Below are 27,492 nucleotides of genomic sequence, written 5' to 3' on the forward strand. Positions count from 1 at the left end.
CGCTGTTCCTCACATACTGTGCCACCCGTCAGGCTATGTTACCGTTAGAAATGTTTGGTGCCAGTCAACATTTTCGGGAAGATCTAAATAACCCTGATAAATGGGAGAAATTCTGATGAAATAATATCTTGTTATTGAGCTTGGATAGATTGAGATGAAGCCTATATTAAGTCCCTTCAATAGACTTGTGCATGACACCAAATAAATAAATATTACCCAAGCCTACAGCGTACAACACAGCACGTTTCTCTCTGCTTTATGGGCCTACATATTCTCCTACAAAATAATAGCTATTTGTATCAAACCAAAATACATATAAGCCTGTAAGTCTCATAACCTGTTAATGAAGGCGTGCTGATGCCTCCTTCAAATCAAGAGTGGTTTTTATGCTTTTCGCTATAGAGAATCCAGGGATAACGCAGACATCTTAACCAGTTTGCCTCACTCGAGATATATTTTATTCAAAACATTTACAAGGACTTTGCAGGACATCGAGATATTCAAGCCTCCATACTATCTACTCAGCCTTTTAATACACTTCATATCGTGCTTAAGGGAATCATTTTTGCCTCACTTTATGACCAGACTGATTTTAATTTGTTGGACTCAAACCGATTTTTCCAGTCAAACTCTGGTCAACTAGCCAACAGAAACACTTCTCCAGACTGTCTTCACATCTACCCTTATGCGCAATCAGTTTAAGCATAGTCAGTTTCTGTTTTTGCGACCTCTGCACCTCATTTAGAACTAGAAAGTTGTACTTTTCCACCACGCCCTCAGGTATTGTTCTTTGTGATAAAGCAGCTGGTCCTTCTGCAGCACTCAGAATTTCACACTAGTCCCCTAATCCTCTCATCGTCATGTTGACAGGCACACCGCTCCAAACAAAAGGCTGTCACTCACGTGTTAGTGTTCCGTGTGTGTGAGCGCCTTTCCCTCCATGCGTATACATGCACGTGTATACAAGCATGTTTCAAGCATACTCGTCATTCCTCACAGAATTAGCCTCTGTGTGGAGAGGTTTAGGTTGTTTTAACCACACTGTGGGTCACCGGGGGTCGTCGGGGGTCACCAAGAGGATTATTGTAATTGGGTGCCGATTTGTGTTGGAGGATGTAAGTGGACAATAAGGTCTGCCAGGTGTGGAGAACACATGTCGCCTTACCAAGAGAAAAACCAACCAATGGCACCAGGACAAGTGAGGGAGAGGAGGAACACAATGCAGGTGGTTCAGAAATACATTACACAATAATAATGATACATTTTATTTATCAAGTGCTTTTACAACTGCTCAGGGACACTTTATACAAAGATACTAAATAAAAGTCAGCTTTATGGAAAGAGTTGCAATGATCACACAATCTTTGGCTCCTGGTGATCAAAAGAAAGCAGTGCTTATATGAGAACTTTGATTTTGAAAGTAATAGCAATCACACAGAGCGTTTTCTTTTATTCCCTCGCAGAATTCATCAATGTCCAGTTTTCAAACTTAATTGTTTGTTTAAGCCTTATCTAATGACAATTGTGAGTTCTCTAAAACAAACTATGCTATATTCAACGTTTTGCTGGATATTAAGACTTTTTGGGGTGGTTGTTTTTGTATTAAACCCTGTATTGGGAAAAGTGTGATAATTATTTTTTATATTGTCTGAAATGGGAAGGATGTTTTTGATTTATTGCAAATCTAAAATGTACATTTGGCGGATTTGGTGTTCCATGGTTCATTTAATAATTGTATTTTCTTTCCACATACAAGAGGATAATTAAGTAACCCATTTATTAAAGAAATCTTAGAAACAAGCAAACAGGAACAGGTTTTGAGACTGTATTCATTGCTCTATGCTCAGTTTTCTGCCATAGACAGTTTTGTAAATATGAAGCATGGAATTAAATATCATAAATTGATATTTTTACAAAAAGGTAGAGCCTTTTCAACTAAATTAGACTTAAAAACACTTCTAAAATATATATTTTCTCGCCTTTAGATGCTATTTTGCTTATAAAATCAATAAATATGTGGCAGCCTTTATCATAACTGCCCAGAATTCACAATTTGGAGCCAAAATGAAAGTGCCACAATGGCTGCCACTTCAAACATGAAACAAGGAAATCCCCTGGTGAGGACTTGGATCATATTAGCTTTGGCTAAGTGGATCCTGCTTCAGAGGGGTCAAAGTTCAGGCCTCACTGAGCCTTTGGGTCACTATGCTTGAATACCACGGCCACTTGACATTATACCATGACCGTGTGACATATCTATGGCTGTACTCTATTGTCTAAGCATCTTCTGCCTTTGTCTCCGTTAGAATTATTGTCAGAGATGTTGAATTTGTTAAGAAACTGGTAGACAAAACATGGAGTGAGCAAGAGTAAGGAAACAATAGCAGGAATGCTCTGCACTCTTTCCTGGCTTCTGCCTCTCAGAATTCCCCCGGCCCTCCTGCCTGCCTCAGCAGGTTCAGATACTCTCTATATACTCAGATACTTTGATAGCTGATACCCAATGTCTCCAAATCTGTCTCGGGAGGTTCTTTCCCAACAATCAGCATCATTTTACTATAGAGAACTGCATTACTCTTTCATGTTTTACGACCAATATGTTAGGTTACAAAGCCATTATATACAATGGATTAAAAGAACGTATTTCTGCTCTTTGCAAGCTGTATTTTATACATTTTATTTTTGCACTCTGCCTTTTTGAAATTATCTATCCCTTGTCTTTTAAGTCAAATTGCCAGCATTGTGACCCTGGAAATGTTGAGCAAGTTTTATGTCAGAAAGGTTTAGAAACCGGTGCCATTTGCTTAAATAGCATAACCACCTACTGTATATGAACAATATTTCATCAACGGCCTGGCTGAGTTTGACAATATTGGAGTGTTTTTTTTGTTGTTTTTTTTAGTTATTAAGGATGCTATATCCATTTCAGACATTTAAACTCCTGATGGGCCAGTTTTGCTTTATGATGTACATTATTTTGATTCTAGAGAATGCTACATTTATGAGGAAGAAAGGACTGTAAAGAGGGAAGTCATAAAAAACATTATTTCTAGTAAACAGATCAGTAATAAACAAAGCCTGCCAACTTAAAACTACCAATTTTTTTACTCTGCTTTAATCAAAACAATAAGATTGGGGTTTGTAATTATTTCTGATTTCTACAGTTTTTCCTGCCGGACAGGAACCTCAGCCACACTGTTAGCGCTAGCCATTTCGCTAACGCTAGAAAGAAGAGAAAAAATCAACTATTGACTTCTGTTAATAACCATTAGGAAAGTTATTTAGATCTACTACTGAAACTGCGATTTTATTTCCAGATCCGTGGAAACCTTTAAGAGGACAGCAACAGGACCTGTTGGCAAGGGGGGCGGTCGCCGGAGCAACCACAGCCTTAACAAGCCTATGAGAGTCAAGTCCCTTCATTTTCTGCGAAACAGCAAGAGCCCGCTGAGACAGACCCATCCCTCCTCCTCTATCGTCCCCTCGGCCCTCTGTTCCTCCACCCTAACTCCATCATCCAATGGTGCACAGACTGGGGATCAGCAGAAAGACACGCCCAGGACAGCTCTCATCAAGTAAGAACCACTTAACAGTCAATTCAAACCTTAGACTTTTCTGCCCCTCCACATGCTCCCCCCACCTCATGATCTTCTTGTCTGTTACCTAAGGGATCATATGCAGCAAGTCAGTCATTTTAGCCCAAAAAAACAAACAGGAAGTATATGTGTTTGGCATGCATCTTCCCTTCACTGTTTACTTCCTGTCTCCTGATTTCTGTAGTCCCGTTCTAAGAGTTTTTTTTACCTCTTTCATTTATTTTGTTATTATGTATCCACAGTTTCATCCAAATATAAAAATTAAGAGTCAAAAAGTAAACCACTGTTCATTTTGATGAAGGAAAACTAATATGACCAGAATTCCTTCTGCGGAGTGATAAGACTGCCCATAGTCCCTTAATGGGAGTCACGTTTGCACCTGTCTGCTATCAAAAACAGCAGATCAATGAATGTCCAAAAGGACCAATCAGAATCAGTTAAACTAAGCCATGCCTGTTAACAGTTGCATCACACACAAACTTATTCTGGTTGAGTTGCTGAATTGAGGTTGTAGGATTTAAGACGGGGAACTTTTCAGGTAATTAACTAGATCAAAACTACAGAATAAGCCCTTTTAGTCACCGATGACGGATGCAGAAGAAGGCTGCAGTCAAGCTCATGATAAATGTGGTGAGCAGAGCAAACCACATCACACAGCAGCTCAGGTTTCACACTATCAACAGTCACTTGTAAGCCTGTGTTAATCTGGTTTGAGGCTTGTAGGAAGTGTGCTTATTGTACAGATAGTAACGCCCCACATCTTTCACTGATCAATGCAAAAGCTGTCAGAGCAACCTCTTTTTCCTTTTTAAGTTCCATGTAAGGGAAATAGGATCATTTATTTGTTTGTTTTTTGTTTATTTATTTATTCTTCCACACATTTGTACTTTACCATTTCAGCAGAGCTCAAGAAACTGCAATTAAATCAACCATTACAAATATAATGGTGCATCTTTCAGCAACACATGCCAGTATACAAAAGTAAAACATAAATAATAACATATAAATAAAGATGGTCAAGGTTAATGCAGTCAATCTGGAAACCTCAACATTTAAAATCAAATACTTAACCCAAATAAATAAAATGTCTAATCGCGTTCGACCCAAACATCCTCCCATCATTCGAGAGTTTTATGAAAAATGTAATGGGAGTGAAAAGGCAAATAATTAAGTTAAGTTAATTAAGAAATATTCTCACAACTACAACAAAAACATATTTGTATTGGTTTGCTTGTTTTGAAAAGCAACCTCTTAATTCTGTCATCACCTGAATGTTGCTGAAGCAAGACTTGTAAATACTTTACCACACATCATTTCTGTCTAGTCATAATATTCTGCTGTGATGAATGTTTTACAACTCTGACTGTCATATTTTAACCACAACAACCAAAACAGCTGATTATCAGAGGCTGGTCTCATGTCTGGGTCCCGAGGCAGCTGGATCTCAGTGTTTCTGATGAGATGAGTGTGTGAGAGAGACAGAAAGAGTTTAACCCATCCTGTTGTGTTTTCCAGTGCAGTTCACAGCAGGCAGGGTGGGGACAGCACAGCACATAAATAGACCAGCAGTTTCCTGTTTAGTAGGTTACACACCTTTAGTACAATATGTCCTTTCCAAGAATCTCAAGGGAGCTACACACATATCCACTATTGATTTGACGTATTCTTTATGTGTATATGTATGCCTTCCCAGTGGGTGTGTATTGATAGTTTGGGACTGATGGAGGCGTGTGCAGTTGTTCCTCTTGTGTGTGGGAAATGAAGAAATACCGCTGAAAGCCACAGGAAGATGAGCTAAGCTGTCCTGTCTTCACTGATGGACAGTATCTGCAGCTGGAGGCTCCACACACCCAGGCTGAAATGACTTTTCCACTTGCTGTGGCCTCCCTCATGCAGAGGGACAGATCAGGGTACAGAATTGTTGTTGTCCAGTAAGTGTGGTTTTAAATTTCCCCTCTGTGGGACGAATAAAGGGATTCTGATTCTGATTAATTTAGAGGAAAAGAATGGATGTCTGTCTGACACTTTTCCACCTCGCTAGGGACTAGAAGCATTCTTGTTCTCAGAAAGGAAAAGTTATAAACAAGCAGATACATGCTGGATGCTTTTGTAGTTTTTAAACCATTGTATTTTGATTTTATACCTAAAACCACGTTTAATTACATCATTTAGGGCCACTGTCAAATCATCTTCGTCCCCTAGCTGGAAAATGTACATTGCAAAGGGAAAAGTGAACCTAAATAGTTGGGCTCAAATATAGGTAAGAGGCAAGCACAAGTTAAGATAATCAAATAAATACACATACATGATTTAGAACAACAACAACCACAACAAACTGTACAAAAGTAAAGCCTAAAGTATTGTTATTCTCTACATGGTTATCCCATATTGCTCCCAATGGTCAGGGCAGTGAGTTGCTATAAAAGCCCACATCCAGTACAGCCAGTTAAGAATGTTTTTAAATAATGTATATGAACTTGATTTAAAGCCAGGACTGCACACATCCATTGTAAGACAAACAGAAGCGGTTGTGAAGTCTTGTCTGTGTCTAACTTGCTCTATGAAATACAATACAAATACACAGGCATCAAAACAAATTCCAACAGTCAATGTTCAAAACCAAAACATTGTGATTACGTGCCTAAGATCACTGCACTATTAGGAGACGCATCAGGTTCACTTTTTTTGGTGTAGAATTTGTCGAAGCTCTTGCCAACGACTAAAGCCAGCCCGAGATTTGCTCTTGTTCAGTGGCCTCTTGACCAATCGTTTTTACCTTAAACAATGCTCAGGTTCTGGCATAACACTCACATAGCTCCCCACCAGTATCATTTTCTCCACAAGATATGATCCAGTTCCACAAAATCAACTTAGTGCTGTAAAACCCAAGGCCCTGTGCAGAAAGGTAAGGCAAGGTGGTCCACAGAGCCTCCTCCCAGCCTGTTGTAACAAAATATCTCCCGGAACATCTTTACATGTTTATATGACAATCAATCAAAAATAAATCTTTATTAATCCCAGGGGGAAATTAGATGTAGTTACAGTTGCACCATATTACAATAAAGACATGGTGAGGACATAGTGCCGCTCTCGGTCCCAAACAGTCTGGAAGCCATCGAAGGAGACGTCTTCAGATATGTCCTGGTCCCCCCATTCCTACAGAAATAAATGTCTCTTTTTAAGATCAAACTGCACATTTTAGAGTGGCCTTTTATTCTGAGCAGCCTAAAGCACACCTGTGCAAGAATCCTGCTGTGTAATCAGCATCTGTGTATGCCACACCTGTGAGGTGGATGGATTATCTCGGCAAAGGAGAAGTGCTCACTAACACAGATTTACACAAATCTGTGTGGAATAGGCTGTTCGTGTTCATAGAAAAGTCTTGGCCCTTTGATTTCAGCTCGTGAAAAATGGGAGCCAAAACAAAAGGGTTGCGTTTATATTTTTGTTTAGTGTATTTGTAAGACAAACCAGCTGCAGAGCAAAGAGGACGATACACATTTTGTGATAAATACAACCAGCAGCAACATCCAGTGTGTGCTTGGCCGACCGGCTCAAACCAATTGGCTTTACGGTCTTTGTTGTGATATTTTTGGTTTGAATGCCAAGGTCAAAAACAAGCTTCCCCTCCATTTTCTACAGTGACCTCTTCAACGCTTTTATGAAAATGACGATGGGTGCATTGCCTTTTCACATGTTGACGGATGTCACCCCATGAACTCACTGAAAACAATTTTTTAAAAAGACATTGGCGCTGCAAGAAGTGCTGTGTGGACACAAGTCCTAATGCACTTTCCAGGAGATCATATGACCACATTCCCCCTGTTGCAGCACAGTATAACATCAACATGATTTGAAGCTGTTATTTGTAAGTTGCATTAACAGTGTTTTGACAGACAGGTGACAGGCAGTAAAACATGTTTCTGGGAATCACAGTTCTCATTAAAACTGTAAAACTGCCAGGTAACTAGCCCAACCAGTATTCTGCGGAGACACACATGCAACGTTTCACACTTGAAGTCAAGTTTGCACTCATTATGTAAAAACATCTCTATATTGCATGCATTGTTTTGTGTTGCATACATTTTTTATCGTCCAGAAGTTTGCAACTTGTCCTTTAACTGTCATTCATTTTATTAGTTTCCTTTATTGGACGGGCTTTTGTGGGCTCATTGAAAGAGAGTAACACAGTTATGCCTGTGTTTGGCATCTCCTCACGAAAACAGGGTGTGTACATTTTTTATAATTAGAACTGAAATGACATCAAAGTATATTTTTAAATCTCTTTCAAATGAGTTTTAATCTGACAGATAAACTCGCTGCTTTGGTAATGATTTGGCTAAGAAGTGGAGGTTCAAAGTCTGGGCAATATTGGTGAAAGTTTTTTGTCAAAGTTCACCATTGTGTGCAGGATTGACTCGAAAGTTTTTCACTTTTAAGAAGCACAATATATGAATCAGACTCAGAATGCTTTTTTTCCTGGGGGTGATTTGGGTTTGGTGACAAGATATTTATTTGAGCATAAATATTTGAGAAAAATCTCCAATAATGAGTTAAATTAAAATAAAAAAAGACTACACATATAGCCGCGGAAGAAATGAAGAGACCACTCCATATTTTTCCTCAAATCGTTTCTCTACACGTATGGCAGCCATTCCATTGTCTTTTGAATTCCAACACAGAGAAAAAATGTCAGTAGTTTATAGAATACAATAAAAAATACAAAAAATCATTTAGCTCAAACGCATATCTATAAATAATTAAAACCATAGAAAATGATAATGCTGAAGTGGTCTCTTAATGTTTTCCGTGGCTGTATATACAGTATATATATATATATATATATATATATATACTGTATATAAAAACGTCAAATATTTAAGTAAACATAATTAAATTTCAAATAAATAATTAAAACAATAGCTAGAAAATCTGTAAGTGAACATAAGAATTTGAAATAAGAATGGAATTAGTGAGATTATGAAACTAAATTGTCAAATTAAACCTTAAATAAAACCAAGATCTTTTTTATAGCTTATTAATGACGAGTTAAATCATTTGTCTGATTAAAAACAAAAAATATTATATTTATACAAACATTAAAATTAAAGTAAAAATTCACATTTTACTACATTAAATCAAATATATATTAAAATATATATTACAATATATACATTTTAATATATATTACAATATATACAGTGGTGTTTAAATATTATTAAGATATTATTGTTTAATTGCAAATTTAAAAGAGTTTTGCCGACACCAAAATGGATATGTATATTATAATAAATAAGTGTCCCTTCAGCCTTTCAGAAGTGTGAGAGCTAGTTATAACAACTGTGTGTGTGTGTGTGTGTGTGTGTGTGTGTGTGTGTGTGTGTGTGTGTGTGTGTTATTTTGCACTGGCTTAGAAGACAAATGGCAACTAGCATTTCAGTGCGTTGCCGTTTGGAATGCATGTGAGAAAAAGACAGCTAGGTAAAAAGAGACAAAAACATGATTGTGTGCATACTGCATGAGCTTGTGTGTGTGTTTTTAGAGTGTGTGTGTCGGCTGAAGCTTGTCATCTGATCCTGCAGTGTTGTCGGCTGCATGTTCAGTAGTGTGGGAGCCATTCTCCCGTCCTGTACTCACTCCTCAGCTCCTCTCCCTGGGGAAATGTTTGCGTACACATGTTTAGCGCCAACTTAAATCCATAATATCAGTCCATAATGACACTGGAGACACCTTATATGTGACCATGTGCTATTGTACCCTGGATGTTCATTTGGGCATGCCTCATGTGATGATACACAATTTTAAATATTTCCGGCTTATGGACATTCGCATGAAAAATGTCTAATCAGGCAAAAACATGCGTCAACGTACTAAAGTCACTCTCCACCATTGCCATTGTTAAGGGAATTGTTAAGATGCAGGTGTAGTGGTGTTATGTAACATGGTAGTGAGGACACAAGGATGCATGAACGATCAAACACACACACACACGCAGCTCATCCTATTTAAGGAAACAAAGGCACAGTGAAAGGCTTACTGCAGTGTTTGGTGCCAGCCAAGTGACGCCTTCATTCCCCTGACTACCACAAACATTCATACTGTTTATGTACAGTAGTTTAACATAAAAAAAACCTGAAAACAAACAGTGAGTAACATTATGTTTTATTTCATTGTGTTCTGTCTGTAATTTACACTGCAGTAACTCACTGTTTAAAACACACAAGTTTAAACATGTTTAAACTTGACACAATACACTTTTGATTTTCTTGACTTCAGATTTGACTTTTCAAAATAACTCACTGCCTTAATACCTGGAATATACTCACCTAAAACTTAGAATGAACTGCATAGTATTGTGTACTAGAATGAAGATTTCCTTTCAAACAGATTTCTCTGTACAATCACAAAAAGGAATGCAAGGTCATTTATATAGCACATTTCTACACAAGGCCGTTCAAAGTACTTAAAAGCATTTTTATTTTCAAAAAGTCAGATTCTTTTAAGGTAAATTGTGAGTGGATTGGGCTAACTTTGCAATCCCCACTTCTCTTGTAGGGAAAGGGAAAAAGCAGCTCGGACAAACCAACGTATATCAGCGTAATCCTCCCAAAGCTTTCCAAATACACATAGATTTCACATTAATGCTTGTCTCAAAAACACATTTTTCCATACAAAACAACATTTATTTATTGTCACATCAACTCTGACATTTTTCCTCAATCATAGCAGCTAAGGAATATCAATATGTTACGCTTTGACGTACATTTGACCTGGGATTTAACTTTGTATTTAACTTGAGGACTGACCGTCGGATAAAAAAACTGCTGCGCTGTAAACAAATACTGTATATTAGCCCTGTGGATTAGCTCTTGAAGCTAATTGCATATGGATCTACTTTCCCTGAAAACGTTCCCACCTACGCAGCGTACACACGGTCCATTACGTTGATGCTTGCCGGTGGCCGTGTCTGGCACTTGGGGTTAACGCGACCAACAACCAATCACATTAATCTCCCGCCCCGGACACACATACACGCGGTTTGATTGGCTAGCGCTTGTACTTGCATATTTGCAACTTTTCTCAACTTCTTCCCGAGCAACGGAGCCACAACGCAGTTTGGCAACGCTTGAAGTCACCCCATTCAAAGTGATGGAAGGTGCGTCAACGCAACGGGACCATGTGGACGGGCCGTTACTGAGCTACAATTATCTGACAGAAGTGCCTTTTTTAAGAACATAATATAGCATCTAAAAGAAAAAGTTACATTCTAGACAAATTTAGTATGAATTTATTGTATATCAAGCCAGCATGTTGAATATTGCGGAATGAAGTGCCTATCTTTTATTACAAAGGGGGTTTTTCATCCATTCAGGGTATTATTAGCATACATGCAAACTTTGCTTATGCAACCAGCCCTTGTCTTCTTTTGCAATGTTGATTTTCTGAGTTGGAAAGTTTGGAAAGAGTATCCAGCATGTATTTGTATTGCTTTTATGTCTTCATCTTTCATAGTCTTGACACACGACACCACTCTAATCTTAACCATTCATGAGTTCACCCAAGATTTCCCAGCCAGGCTCAGCTGTTGTTTGGTGAATCCCACTGATACCCCACACTGGTGTTTGTTTGATCAAATTGTCAAGACCCACATAAACACACACTATCTTCAGTAAAGTGGCAACCCTTAGTCGGAAAGAAGAGAAGAAAGAAAAACACAACAGAGCTAAATTAACTTTTCAAACTCTGGCTGAACTTCTTTTCCCCTTTTAGCTGTTGGCATACTACAGTTACAAGTCTCTTTGTGTTTTGATTCAGCCCCACACCAAGCAACAACCAATACACCACTGTGATGTCTTGAGACCCTTTGTAACCCCCCTGCTTATCACATGATATGGTGAAACATCTACAAACAGAGTCCCAAGGGTTGAGTTTTTCACCGAGAGGGGGTCAGCCTCGAGGCAGAGGTACAGCATAAATGAATGGCAGTGTAGCCCACGCCTTGCTGTTTATCTGGAAAGGTTAACAAAGGCTAACAGGTACAAATGTAGAAAGTGAGTGAACCATGAATGGACCACACCTCAGTGTTTTCTAAGAGCTGAATGGAAAGCTTTCCTCTCTACCTTCCTGTGAAAGGAAGTTATAAATGGAATGGATTGAAAATAAATTGCTCTGAGGTACGCTCATTGTTTTTCTGCCAGTGTAACTAAGGGCACGGTCATACCTCATAGACGAAATTATAGGTTTTTCAGATTCCGTCAACAAACATGTCATAAATTGCATATCTACAGTCTGAATAAAGGTTGGTTTGAATGCTTGTCATCGCAGTAAATGGAAAAGGTCAGAGTTAATGGCAGTCAGGGTAAATATGAATGGAGCCAGCTCAAAGGACAATGCTGTTTCTAAATCTCCTGACGCAAAGAGAGGGAGGGTAGTTTGCGTATAGACATTCATTCTAGATTAAAGGATTTATTTGTGACATACTCAAATTTCTCTATGTGCAGTGAATTACAATGACGGCATACTCTAGAGAATTTCCTTAAAACGACGATGTTCAACTAGGGCTGTACAGAATGTCTATTTTGCTTTTATGTAGATTTTATTTAGGTTTCAAATACAATTTCAAATTCATGTTGTCATATTTTGACGATGTCATCAGCCTTAAAATGTATTCAATTTAAAAAGGTGATTTATCAGACTAAATATTATAAATTATTAGAACTCCATTTTGGTCAATAGTATTACGTGTGGGTGTGGACTGATGAGTGACCACTTTGGGGCACACTTTGTATAATAGTAGTTATAGTATAGTAGGGCTGACCTCCAATATTCGACTATTCTTCGATTCGGAGAGGTCTGATTGGACTATGAACCTCGTAGTCGAATCTTCGGGAAATGTTGTTATACAACAAAGACCATACCATTCTGACTATATGGGGTGCCTGCGGCTGCCGAGCATTAATTGTTACATAGAATGTATTTTTTGTTATATAAAAGCCTATTTTAATGCAAAATCTGTCTATTTTATGTTAATAAAGAGTTCCAGTGATTGGTTCGTTTAAATGGTAGTCTTAGTTTATTACAGTATTAATAAATCACACCCACTGCAGTTGCGCAATCCAAATGAGCGCAGGTGAGCAGCACACAGGACCGTTAGTGTTTACGGATTTATGGGCTCACAATGGCTACTAAAAAGACATCAAAAGTGTGGAACTATTTTGAAAAGGTTAAAGATGACCCGAAGAAAGTGAAGTGTAAGTTGTGTGAGCAGGTTCTTGCATATCACACGACGACAACCAACATGGCATATCATTTGAAGCGGGTAAGGCTTGTTAACTTTACAAACAAACAAACAGTTCTACCACTCTTTTATCAATACAGGCATTAAAATATTATTGTTATATTATTCTATCATCTACAGTTGCACCCACAGTGTCATGACGACAACTCAGCCGGCACGTCTGCATCAGCGGCGGCCCCGAGATTAACGCAAAAAAACTTGATTTGAGACCACCACTTTCAGAGAAGAGAAAAAGGGAAAGTACTGAAAAGATTGCGGAGTTTGTGGCACTTGATATGAGGCCTGTGCGCATTGTTGAGGGTGGGGGATTTAAAGAACTCTTGCGCACACTTGAGCCAGGCTACACCGTCCCTACAAGAGCTACGGTGATGGATATCGTGCACACAAAATATCTATCGACACGGTCAGAGATATACAGCCAGGGCAATACAGGACTGTGAAGCTGTCAGTTTCACAACTGATATCTGGACCTCGCTTCAGATGGAGGCTTATCTCACAGTCACATCACATTTCATCACTGGAGACTGGCGACTGGAGAGTTTTGTTTTAGAAACAAAAAAAATGGAGGACAGTCACACAGCCGATCACATTGCACGAGAACTGACGGAGATAATTTGCGAGTGGGACATTCCAAGTACCAAGATCGTTTCTGTGGTGCATGACAACGCAGCAAACATGGTTGCGTGCACCAACCAGTTGGTCCAGCAGCCCTCCTGGGGAAATATGAAAGGGGTGCGCTGCGCGGGCCACACATTACAACTCTGCATAAACAGCGCTCTGAAGCAGGACCCCATTTGCCGCACTGTTGCTGCTGCAAGGCGCTTGGTTTCTCATTTCAAAAAAAGCGCAAAGGCCACCACAGCACTTCAAGATAAACAGAAACAACAGAATGTTCCTCAGCATAAACTGATGCAGGATGTTGTCACCCGTTGGAACTCTGTTTATTTGATGTTCGATCGCTTGATCGAACAGAAGGGGCCAGTTTCAGCCGTGCTCACAGATGACAGTGTGAGCAAACGGTCCGATCGTGACCTGGAGCTATCCACATCACAGTGGCGCACAGCAGAGGACATTGTCGCTGTTCTTAAACCAATGATCACTTTGACAGAGCTTTTGTCCCAAGAAAATAATGCATCCCTGTCTGCCACTGTCCCCATGCTTATGAATATTTAAAAAAGACATTTGGTGGTGCATGCGGACGACAGTCGAACCACAAAGATCATCAAGACTACGCTGTCCGAGGAGATGGACAGGCGATGGGAGCTTAAAGGGCCAGGGCTGGAAAGAAGTGTCTACATCAGTGCGGCGGTGCTTGACCCACGCTTCAAGAAGCTCTCCTTTCTCACCGACGACCAAAGAGATGAGGCGTATTCAGTGGTGGCAGAACTAGCTGAGAGTCTAACTGACAGGTCTTGCCAGGAGGAAAGTGACACGGTGGATCCTGGGCCGACTGCAAAACAGCACACTGTGATGGCTATGCTGCTGGCCAGTGATGAAGATGAGGAGGAACAGGATGAGACAAGCGAGATGAAGGCCTATTTGAAGGACTTCACTAAATGCACTGGAGGATTTTTTTCGTTGTTGTATAATTGTTTTTATTTATTCAGGCAGGCTTATTGTATTTCTAAAAACATTTTGCACTAGTTCCAGGCTGTTGCGATAAGTTTAATTATTCCCGAGTGTAAACTGTGAATTAAAAGCCAAGAAATAGGTTCTTAACTGAGCGATAAAGGCATGTTTTGGCACGTTGTTGTTTTTGAAGCCATTTTGTTCCGATTTTATGTTAACTGTTGTGATGTTTAATATGCCAGGTTTCGTTCATCTGGCTTTAAATAAATAAAGGTATTTGTTTCACACCTACCATGTTTTTTGAGCTCTTTTGTTTGAAACGGAAAAATATAAAGATCTAGCTGCTATCTGAAAAAAAAAAGGTTCGACTATCAGTCGACTACGGCAAACAAAATCTGACGAATCAGAATCGACTATGAAAATCCTTAGTCGAAAACAGCCCTATAGTGTAGTATAGAATAGTAGCTAATCTTTATCTGCACCTGTGCAAAAATACCAGGTTTAAACATAACATAATAAATACACAATTGAAAAAGCTGCATAGTATTCCAAATTTTGAAGGTTGATAAGAATTTTAATGGAAACGTTATGAATTAAGTTATAATTCAAATGTCTATATACCCGTTTGTTGTATATGGTAATTAGAATAATCAGAATCAGAATACCTTTATTCGTCCCACAGAGGGGACATTTTCATTATTACAGCAGAAAGAGCCAAAGACAGCTTAATATTACACCAAGATACTAACTAAATATATATATACAAGAATCACACAATTTACAAAATACACAACAATAAAAGTAAAAGTATGGCAGCCAGATGTGTATTGCACAGTTATTAACACAACAGGGGGTGTGTAGTCAGTGATGTTATATGTGAGGGGGTCTACCGGGGGCCATGATGGTTATAGAGTCTGACCGCTGCAGGAAGGAAGGACCTGTGGTATCTCTCCGTGGGGCATTTAGCAACTTTGATCACACATGTCAACCTATAGGACACCCCATATTCCTTTAAAAGCAGCTGAACGGATGAGCTTTCAACCCTTGACAAAACACATTTTAAATTAAGTAAGCATATAGTCCCTTTTGAGATTTATATCTGTGGTAAGCATAAGTATGAAGCTTAAACTTCCTTCTGACTCACGTATGTTGACTGAATTGTTTTGAATATTTCCCAGTCGATTTCACTTAGCCAGGCCCGCAAAGTAGCCTCAGTCATTGCGGTTAACTGTACCAGACTTTGTTTATCTTCTGGTAGCAGGATAATGGTGGCGATTCGAATGTTAGAGAATTAGCATTGTTACCCTCCTTGAATCGAGAAATTACAAATGGGCAGCCTCATCCCTCTTGTTGGAGACAAGGATAATGTGTTGACCGAAGTGCCGTAGATCCTTTTTTAGGTTCAGTGCTGTGAGATTCCAACCTGCAAGCTAATTGCTCAGGCAAATATCCATGGTTATTTTGTACCATGTGATCACCAGCTGTCATTTGTTATCTGCATCTGTTTTTGTGTTCACTCAACGGTTTTCCTGACCTTGCAAGTAAATCGTTGCATTACTACAAACCTGGAAACTAGTCAAACTTTGCTTGCAAACCTTCCCAATTGTGCACTTGCTCAAAGGGCATCCAAAGACCTTGTAATGGAGCTTGGGTCACATGTTGACACCTGACCAGGTTTCCAGAGTTATCACCAGGCTTGGAATTTCATCATTTTAGGGGCAAAGCCATTTGGCCTTTTGTGTCACAAATTTTTTTAGGGCACAAAGGCCACGTGCCAGGGCACAAAGGTCATTTAGGGAAAAATTAGGATTTGGAGCTTACAAATAAACAACTTAACTTTCTGATAATAAAAACACATGAATGACAAGGAAAACAAATGACTTTTTTACTACACTGCGCATTGAATAGAGTAGTTTTTCATTCAATGTGTGCGGCAAAACATAAATCACAAGTGGAGCAAAGCGCTCGCAGCCCCACTGAAATATCATCTCATAAGTCAGAGCTGATTGGCTTTAAGTGTGTGTGCGAAAAGTGTAGTTATGCAGAGGAGACGAGAGGGCTTAGACAAATGGTAATTCAAATGCTTAGTAAGTAATCACATCTTTGTTTAGGAATTGGTGTAAAATTTGAAAATGTAGTAAAGATTTGAAAGACTTTGACAGAGATCCTGTTAGGGGAACAATGGAAACAGTTATCTACTCACTCTGTGCCAACCCTGATCTACACTCCACTTGCTCTGAATGAACTGCATGGATCTTTAGTAACTTCCCAGCACTTCCTATAACCCGTATGTAAGATTGTATCTGATATCTGCTGTCTCTTACCATGAACACCTGCTGAGGGCGTCGATTGAGGAGATGGGGCTGTAAAGGTTGGCAGTGAAATATCAAACCTATTGTCTCCTTTTGAGAAAGGCAGATCTTGTCGCTGAGTTGTCAAATTAACATAGGAAGGTTAAATAAAAAGAACACAGGCAAAGTGACAGAACATTGTAAAAGACCTAAGGAGTTTACTCTCTTACTTTAAGTACCTTTAAAGATCAAAGAGTCAATTCTATTCAACTTTCCTACACTTTGTTCAGGTGACCGTGTACCTGTAGAAACCTTCCCGCTCTCAGAAGATGTTTGCGTTCAGCCCTCACCGTGGGTCATTTCTTTAGTCATTTGTTGTGACACTTGTTTGACAGTAGCTGAGGTAAAGCCAGCTTCAAATTTCATTCTCTGACTGTATGCCGCCATCTATAGTGACATTAAAATCTTAAAAAGGTCATTTCAAAGGTTAAACATTCTTGTGCATTGCCATTTGAAGTCAAGTATTAAGAAAAGGAATGACTACCAAACCAAAGTCTTGTTGTTAAAGCTGTGTACAATATTCAAATAATGTACTTGCATGCTAAAGACTTTTCTCTGTTGTGTTGCCTAGATATTAACTGATATTAGCATGCTAACTGGCTACAGCGGTAGGTCGAGCTGCCACAACTAACTAGTTAATGGTCTGTTGGTTTTTGAAATTGATTCAAACTGTAAGAGATGAGAATACCACTGTCATCCTAAACTCAATACCTGGAAAACAGAAGGAGCATCAGTTTCTATAGACTAGTGCAGTGATGACATCTTATCGCCGACCAACTCGAAAGTTAGCATCGCAATGGCCCTCTGTGAGATTTGTTTAGTAGGATCATTTCCGCATATAAAAACTATGATTTTTGATGCAGTCTCAAGAAGTAAAAAGCTAACGATAGGCTATAAACAAACTACATCACCGCCGTACAACTGTACGCTAAGCTAAAGGCTTACACATGTCAGCGTCATGACAGTCACATGTCCACGCTTCACCACTGCAAAGCGAAAGGCGGACTAGTGCTGGCGTGATGATGTTTAGTAGTCTCAATCAGTCACTTAGAAAACCATATTTTAGGACACATAGAAGCTTCGCTTATTCATGAGTATAACAGACATACACTATGGTGTAGGATAATGCGTGAAAATATCATAAAATGTGTTAACCACAGACCTTATGACAGGCATCAAACCAAAAACCATTGACTTCAAGTCGAGGGAACCGGATATGGTTGCATCCTAAATTATTTCCTTGTTTAAGGACTTGCTCTATTTGTTTCTAATTCAGCCAAAGAACCGACACTCTAATTCCGGGGATTGAAAACATTTTGTTGCTTCCATTGTGTTACGCCCCGGTCTAGGGGAACCTAGGCGCAGCACAAAATTGCACGCTCCCCCCACTCTTCCCACTCCCAACAAGAGGCCAGTGACACAGAAAAATGCTGTAGATCATTTGAATTGATGTTTAAGGAAGTGAGACAACCCCAACATAGCAAACAAAGATCTTTCTACAAAATTGCTCCAAACTTACCTAACAAAATAAGCAAATAAAATACAGGCTTCTTACCTAACTCCTAACGAAAAACAGGAGAAAAGGGGGTTTGGACACAGGTTGGACCCATTGGGCCACCTGTTGACTGTGAATCCCGGCACTTGTTCTGTCGGAATTTGAGTTGCTGCGCCCTCTGACTAGGGCTCCATCTCCCACGTTGACAATTTTTTGGAAGTTACTCCGAGGACATTTCTCAATATATTGGGGAATGTTACACAATAAACTAAAACTGTTACCAATGTGACATGGACAGGCCTACAGTACCGTACCACTGTTGCACATTGTTCTTCTGAGGCCGCTGGTGTCAGGTGTCACTGAGGCATCTCTGTGCTAAGAACTTAGTCAGATCAAAAAGAGCTGAGTAACTGAGCCCAGGTGGTGTGAGTTGCTGAGTCACTGCAAGGGAAATGGTTTTAGTGGTGCAGCACATTACGACTGCCTGTGAGTCTCTCTCCAGTTTCCTTCTTCTCCCTACACTGTAATTGAATTTGAATTATGCATGCCTTATGTCTGCTGGAGCAGAGAGGTAATGATCACACTCTTTGTGTGTGTGATCCGTATATGTGAATGCATGCATGTATAGATATCTTTGTTTGTGTGTGCACAGCCTTTGGGAAACAGTAGGAATCTGAGATCAGTTCATGGGCTGTTATTACCTTTCTAACAGTTTCCCATAGACTTTGTGTGTGTGTGTGTGTGTGTGTGTGTGTGTGTGTGTGTGTGTGTGTGTGTGTGTGTGTGTGTGTGTGTGAGTGTGAGAGTGTGAGAGTGTGTGAGACAGTGCTCTGTTTGCTATGTTACTCAGCTACTTCTGTCTTAACTTTTCCCACCCCACTGTAGCATGTTCCCAACATGACACCCATTCTAAATGTTTGAGCAGTTCCATTGTGCCTCCTAATGACTGGAAACTATATTAACTTTAATGTTTACACAGCAGGAGAGCAATTAGTGACACATGTCTGGCCAGTGTGGATCTTACCTCCCAATGTGTCAGGCCTCAACATGTCAAGAAAATACATTTTAGTTCAGTATCCCCCTGATAGAAATGAATGATATCATTGCCATTGTTTTCTCGAGGTCTGCTGTCGGGGGGGGGATGTTTTTACTAGATGGAGAGCAGATATGAACCACGACTCGAAACTCAGCACTGTTCCATGTCTCTGAGTTTATGATGGTTATCAAATGTTGTCACAGCCCTGAGACTAATCAGTGGACAATATCTTGCAGCTGAAACGTGAATGAATACTTTCCTTTGTCAGTTAATTTGAGTGTTTGGTCTGGACTCCTGTCTCAACAGTCAATGAGCAAAAAAAGGAAAGGAAAGCAGCACCTACACCTGAGCTGCTTGGCCTTCAAGTTGCTTTTATCTTTAACCTTTCTGTCCTATTTCTCCCAGGAACCATTCAGTGTTAGTTAAGTCATGTGTTCTATTTGCATATGTCACCTGACATTATTTAATTTTAGCTTTACAATAAATTCAATTGGTTTAAGCTTTGATTAACTTACTTTTTACACAAACTCTGAACCAGTTTGTGAATGTCTAGGTCTAGTATCTGAATGAGCAAAACCACATGTTAACCTGCTTGTTTCACTACCTTACAAAAGCCAGGAGATCACCAAAGCCAGTAAGTAATCCTCTGGGAACCATGAATGACTTTAGAATTATTTTATTTGTGTACCTACAATGACAATATTGCTTCTTTATATTTCACGTCATTCATCGGATAAGTTAAAAGAATGACCTGTGTTGGTGCTATGGATGCTAGGCTTCATGCTCTGGCAAACATTGATATCTCTAATAAATGGAATAACAGGCCATACAATAGGTGGGTTCATCCTCTTGGGGCCATGGATGTTCAGTGGTTAGTACAGATTATCAGCCTTAGCCAAAGTGGTGGACAAACTGACCATTAAGCAGACAGGCCACCGGACAGATCAACATAGCCACATCGTTAGCATCAACCATTTGGTTCCATGGGGGAGAAACTGTATGTGCTGTAACTACTTCTTAGTAAACAACAACTAGGTGCTGTGACTTCCTAACACCATTAAGTTGCCAGGGAACACGAAAACCTGCTCAGTGGATCATTGAAAAGATGGATGGCTGTTGAAAAATTAAGAAATAGTTACAAAAACTTTCTCTAAAACCAAACTTTTTTTTTCCTTTTCTGTTTGTATACAGATGAAACAAAACGTTTCAGTGAGCTTTAAATGCAGTTGTGGCAAGACAGCGCTAGTTGTTAACCCTTTTCTCCATGCTTTTGACTATGGTAAGCTAACCGTGCCTCTGTTCTGTACTGAAGCCTTGAGAGTGATGTCAATCTGCTCATGTTTGCAACTCTGTCAGTTCATACCAAGTATTGTTTTTCAGTTAAGTGCCTCGTTCATACATTAGCAGGAAGTAACATGAGAGTGATGGATGTGAGGGCAGGGATGAAGGGACAGAAATTAGATTATATGTAGATGGTAGATAGGGATGGTCATTGCTTTAACAACTTTAGCTCCCCCCCCCCCCAGTGGGACGAAACTGCATCTGCGACCTTCCAATATGTGCACACACACACTGAAAAGATAAGTAACCATGCGTGTTCGGCTCCATTGATTGTGTTAGCATCTCTATATGCTGATCTTTTTCTTCGCTTTGCTCTTAAGTTTCTGATTTCTTGGAAAACATTGATTATATTAGTTTCTTTAAGTTTCTTTGAATGGGATTATTTGAGTTCATTTAAAGGCTGTGGACTGAATAGTGTGGGGCCCACCTCACGTGTTGCTCCATAGGCTTGCGCTGCTTAGCGGCCATATGCTTGTGTCCCCGAGGGGCCAGTGTCAAGGAGCGCCATTACCATAGTGTCAATTCTTCCATTGAATTACCTCCATAGACTGGTATTATGGGAAAGCCAGACTGAGGCCTGGCTTCAGTGAATGGCTGTTTACCATCACGTTGGGTCTGTCTGCAACCACACGCAGCTAAAGCCACCGTAGCGAACCTGCTCAGGCTAATCTCCGCACACTCACACTGACTCACACATACAAGGAAAATCAGGCAAATCAACCACACACCCAATAAGGAATATACTCCTGCAGACATCTTTCTTGCAGGCTCATATGCCTCACGTGGAGTCAAGGCTTGCTATGCTTTAAATGGTTGATGGAGCAGAGTAAAGTGGCATTGACAATAAAGACAAGGTCACTGTAAATCCTAAAAAAGAGTTATGTTGTGAAACGACTAGATTCACGGGTCTGCAAACACACACCCACACACTTGCTTCCCAAATGTAGCATTGACATAAAGAATAGAGCCTTTTTTTCAAATCTAGGAACAGGATTTGTGGCTGTTTACTGCCCTTGAGGCATAGTGGCTGTTCAGATTATTGGGGGAAATGTAAAGTAGTTCTAACTAAGAGAAACAGAAACAAGAATCCTGGTATCATCTGAAATATTTCTGAGCCTTTACTGTTTGTCCCTAAAACTGTGCATGTGTCTTTTTTGGGATGTTTGCATGTGATTCTCCATTGCTAATATGTGATTCAGTTTAATGACATAAGGGTGTGTTCCCAAATGTTTGTGGTTTATTGCAACATTTTACCGAGTTGGTTGGTTTTGGCCCGAACGGCAAAATGTAATTTGGGCTCCCAAAAATGTGAATCTGGATCTAGTTTCAGAGGAGCTGAGTTATGTGTGGTTAGCATGCTATGAACACCAGAAAAGGGAAATTACAAATTTAGTAAAATAACTTTTATTAGGTCAATCAACTTAAAACACCACATTTAAACACAGTTATGTTAAATTACACAAACAGCTGAGTATAGCACACATTTTAGTTTGTGACCTAGGCTTGCTTACTATACTCTTTTCTCTGGAGGTTGGTTATCGAAAACCAGTACTCAATTAAAACGCTCACCAAATCATGTTAAAGCCAAGATTCATCAAGAACCATGTTTGTTGATTCTGCTTAAAGAATCCAGAAAGTAAAGGGTGGAGACGTTCCAATCTGTCAAGCATGCATCTTGCAAACCCAAAAAAAACCTGTGGTTTGGCTTCATTTTCACATTAATTTTGATGTGCACAGTAATACTCTCCTTTGGGTTATTTAAGTTTATACTCTCAACAATCTGAAAAAGCATGAATAGAGTTGTGCAGGAATGACTCCCATTAAAAAATCATTAAAGTGGTGTTCATATGTGGATGATACCCTGCTAAACAAAATGTGTAAGTATCATAAACGTGTGTTTGCCTTAGATCTTATTTTCTGCAACATTTCAAAATTCAATAGTAAAATCGCATTGAGGGACCTTTTGCGATGGTATCTAGCGCCGTCACTTCTCCAATTGGGCTACCATAAGCACAATAGGTCGGACTCTGTGTTGAGAAGGTTTTTCCCAAGTTGTTGTTGTTTCCCAGATCATAAATTAACCTTTAAATTGAAGAATCGATTTTGTCAAACTCTAAATTATATGTAGCCATATTTTCTGTTTAAGTTATTTTGCTTTCTCTTTCAGGGAGTTGTCTTCCCGACATCAGAGCAGCGTCCCCTTCAGGAACATCAGGGAATCCAAACTGATCTGACACTGAAGAAGGGAGAGAAGAGGATGGCACTAATGAAGCAAAACAAAGCACTACATGTTTAAATATTAAACCACAATAGTAAATTCTGTAAATTAGGAGATCTTGTTTAGTCTAGGACCATATTTTCCGGGCAGGATCCGTTAAGCTAGAATATCTTTTAACCAACTCTGTTTTATATGTTTTGATTTAAATGAATGTGTGAATGCATGCATACAGGCATGTGCATGTAGCCCAGATCATTTTGATTCCAATGCGCTCTACTGATGCGGTTTATTTTTCCAGATGAGCCATAAATGCTTAACCATGACTCTGTTTTTATTGTCTTACACAGATGGCACTAATAAAATATTGATATTCTTTTTAACGTTGACTTGTTATTTATTTAACAGCGTATCTGTGTGGGGCTTTGGGCCGCTGAGCTTTGATTGGGAACATGATGACATCCCTGTTTGTGAGTCAGTTTTTCGTTCAGCTTTCAAAACTTCATTTGTATCATGTCATTATCTTTAGTATAGGTTGGAACTTCTTAAATCAGTCAGAGATTCAATGTTGAACGTTCTCAATCTGTTAAGTTTATTAGATTTTGATTCAGTCAAAACTTTTTTTTTTCAGCTATTGCAACACAAATGTCAGGTGTGTAAAACGTAGTCCCCTAGCTTGAAAAGAAAAACACATTTCCACGTCCTGAAAACGGGGTAGTATAAAAACGATTCCTAAAACCCGAACATTAGCTAGCATTTTAGCATTCATAATACGCTTGTCTTAAAGTCAATGGTTCTAAGATATGTTGTCAACACGATCCACCAGTAAACACCTGTATTATGAATGTACGAAGCTTCGATGTCATAAAATCTGCAGTTACTACAAACAAGTGACTAAATGAATACTAAACGTAAGCCTAGCGGTGGTGACCGTAAGTCATGCGACCGCCTTTTCGTTTGTTAATAGGCTAACATTAACACATTTCATTTACGCTTCAAAGATCCTAACTGGTGTTAATATGTGGAGATTTTTCTGCTGAACAGACCATGTAAGTATCTTATTTTCCGCAATATTCCAAAATCCGATGTAAAACACACTCCTTTTTGTCATGCGATCCCTTGCTATGCTAACATCCGGTTCGGCATACAAAAAAACGCAATAACTGCAACACTATTACATGCTTGTTCGCTAGATTCATCTGATGTAAGCGTTGACCCTTTTACATCACATTAGAACTGGTGTTTCTTTGCGAGCTGGAAATCCAAGTGTCTCCCTGTTCATTAACTGTCACGACGGGAACATTTGATTTACTACCGGTGTTAATCTGTCATGAGAGTCTTTGGATTTGCATGGGATGGATGAAGGGTGTGGCTTGTAATGAGCACATACTTGGCTCCGTGATAGTAAAGGATTTAATTTAAAAAGCATGTGAACACTGAACCAACATGTGATTTGAAGTTTCTTTCTCCCTCTATCACTACTTCCTCTTACCTAATTTTGTGCATTTCTGTGTTTCAGGTCTTTTGGTAGTCACCTATTAAAGGCTGTGGAATGTCCAGAGTGGGCCCTCTGACCTTGGAAAGGTTTGACTCAGTAGTTCAGGATCAAAGACACAAACTGCACAGCCTGTACAGAAGTGCGGAGTCAGACGGGAGAGCTCACATACCTCTGTTCACAGTTTCAGTGCTTTCAAAAAATCAGCGCTAACTGTATGAGAAACATTAAGCTTATTTGTTAACACAATTCAACTGGCTTTACAGGAAACCAGATCTTTTTTAACTGTGAAACAAAACAGATCAAATCTCAGTCAAACATTAACATCCGGCTGTTTTGCTTGCATTTCCCTGAAGCCCCTGAAAATATTGTTATTCTGCTATGGAGATTTGTATTGAGGTGTTAACCCCACAAAAGCACATAAAGCAGACCTGCCCATTTGATAATAATAATGATTTGACACCTCGTGTATTTTCAGTTGTCATTTTAAGGAGGATGTGTCATCATGAGAAGTGTTTTTCCCTCGTGTTGTTTCACATGAATAAATCTAGAAAATTGCTGTTGTGGATATGTATGAGCTGAAGGATATATGGCCTGCAGTATATTATTAGTTATTGTTCCCTTTCTTGCGTGTTTGTTTTCATGGTTTTCTTGAGGTCTCAAAAAGCAGTTAACAGGATTCACTTATTATAGGCCGAGAGTTAGATCATGGACAAGTTGTTGGTGTAGTTTAGCAGCCATGAGCTTCAACCAATTTCATTCTGTCACAAAATCATTTACACAGTTTCTTTGAATTAGATGCCAATCTTTTGTAGGCACTTCCTGTTTGATACAAACAGAGGTTGCTATTGGAAAATTTAAATAGCGCCTACCTAGTAATGATGAGAAGCTGAAACTGAGCTGCAATGTTAGATGTATTGGTGAAAGTTTGTTGTTTGTTTGTTTGTAAGTATTAGATTCAATAGAAACAACATTGAAGATTTTAGATCTTATAAAATACATACAATAAATAGTAGAAATATTTCATGTTTAAATGTATTTTGTCACATAAATATGAATTCCCAATAGGAGCTTCAAGTTGGGCCAGTATTGACAAAACTTAAATATATATTTTATTATTTTAGTTGTTTAAAATCTCTCATTACATTTCAGGTATCTAGTTGCTTTAAAAACTATTTTAGGGCATAATTCCTGTCACTGTTGACAGATTTAGTTACATAACTGTGAGTGTTTGTCAGTTTATTTGAAATGACTAGGTTAGCCATGTTAGCTAGCTACCTCACAGCTGATCTGCAATAATATCCAAAGGAATCATGCAATCACATTGTTAAAATAAGCCAATAAAACTTAGATGTTAGTTACGTTTCCGTTTGCCAATTTAATAATCCCGAACGTCAACAAGCACTTGTTATGTTTTCTAAATACTGTGCATGTCTTGTAATGTTGGTGAAAACGCTTTGTATAACTGCATCATTTTTGAAAGTGCACAAGTTTCTCCTAATGGAAGTGTTTTGGGCCGTTGTAGAGTGTTCCTCTATCGGCCACCATACATAATATTTAAAATATAACCGAACAAAACTACCAGCCTACCTGCACCGTATATTTACATTAAATACTGCTGTTAATCTGTACGTAGGCTACTGTATACAGAATATGCCCTGTAATATGTGAAAAGTTTCGCTACAAAAGGAAAATAGGTCTGAACAAATACATGTTTAAAGGAGAAATGGAATAACTGTTTCTTAATGAAGTAAAGAAAAATATGTGAGAAGAGAACTCCATAGCAGCATAAGAACTGCAGGTTAATGATTGCCAACTGTTTCCTCACATCCTCCCTCTTAGCTAATCTACAATCACATTCTTTCCCTCTGGGGGAAAGTGGAGGAGAGTCCCTGTGAACCTGAGCTCTGTGAAGCTGTCTCATGTTGAATCCTGGCATAGACTGCAGCTTGAATCATAGCTGATGAATAAATGATCACGTCAAATATGTATACCTGATTAATACAAGTGCTGGCTTGACACGGAACAGAGCTTACTCTGGGGCATTACATTAACTGCTACATAAGTTACATAAGAGCAAAATCTATCTCAAATGATTTTAAATGACCACTCTGGATAATTACAGTCATTTTCAATCCATGCATGGTTATGTCATACCGCGACAGAATATTATAGTCATAACATACTGTTAATATCCGCTGTGATAAATGTATAATGTGGGGCTCAAAAGAGTTTATATGTAGGTGCTGTGGTTACACTTTCTGAATGGCACCAATGTTTTGATTTAATAATTACTGTTTTCTGAAATACCTATGTAACCACTTTAAGTTGAAAACAATAGGAATGTTATTTGGCTTGAAAACAACCAGAAATGTACTTTTAGTTTTGAAATGTTTAAGTTAAATGTCCTCATATAAACTTTTTGTTGTTGTTGAGTATTTCAGAAAACACGTTTGTAAAAACACTAGGTTCTCCAGATTTAAATAGGGGAATCACTTTGGCGTTTTTAAATTCTTCTTGGACAATACCATTTTCTATAGAACTATTAGCTACATGCTCATTTCATAATGTCCAATTGTTCATGTTACAGAGAATGTCAAGGACTTTTTTTTTTCATACGGAATATCCAATGAACTCAAGGAAAGGTGGATGCCACTAAGGTAAGAAATGGGTTACTGGTCCGATTTTTGCATGTTCTTTGCAAAAGAGGCACCATAAAGATCTTAGAGTTTTTTGCTGTCAAATAGAGCCACATTTTGTTCCAAATCACATTAGAACATGTTCTCAATAGCATGTATTTTTTGCCTATGCTACTCCCTTGTAGCTTCTCTGTACTAAAATGCCAAACCAGCTAAATAAACCGTAAAACAGGCGACTTCAAAGTCTTACGTGAATTCACCGTGGATTAGTCTTGACCCATTATTCAGCCTTACTTTAGTGGAATATCCAGTTCTGTAAGCTATTGCTAACAGCAGCAATGTTGGGCTGCACATTTTGTTTCTACCGTAGCTAAAATGTTAGCTATTCAGGATGCAGGCGGTTCCATGTTTACTGCTGCTAATGTGAGGAGAAATGAGAAGAAAAAGAGACATGATG

The 27,492-nt window shown here is 39.0% G+C and overlaps 1 protein-coding gene across 1 annotated transcript in view; it reads left to right on the forward strand.

The window, feature by feature from the left end:
* si:ch211-266k8.4 (uncharacterized) overlaps nucleotides 1-23,284 on the forward strand; it is an 88,266-nt gene extending 64,982 nt beyond the window's left edge. The window contains exons 14-15 of the mRNA XM_063910633.1: nucleotides 3,318-3,575; nucleotides 22,854-23,284. Coding sequence (XP_063766703.1) covers nucleotides 3,318-3,575; nucleotides 22,854-22,920 — 325 coding nt within the window. The 3' untranslated portion in view covers nucleotides 22,921-23,284. The remainder of the gene's footprint in view (nucleotides 1-3,317; nucleotides 3,576-22,853) is intronic.
* Nucleotides 23,285-27,492: the final 4,208 nt, after the last annotated feature.

This window comes from Eleginops maclovinus, chromosome 2 (assembly GCF_036324505.1).
Source record: "Eleginops maclovinus isolate JMC-PN-2008 ecotype Puerto Natales chromosome 2, JC_Emac_rtc_rv5, whole genome shotgun sequence".
NCBI lineage: Eukaryota > Metazoa > Chordata > Actinopteri > Perciformes > Eleginopidae > Eleginops > Eleginops maclovinus.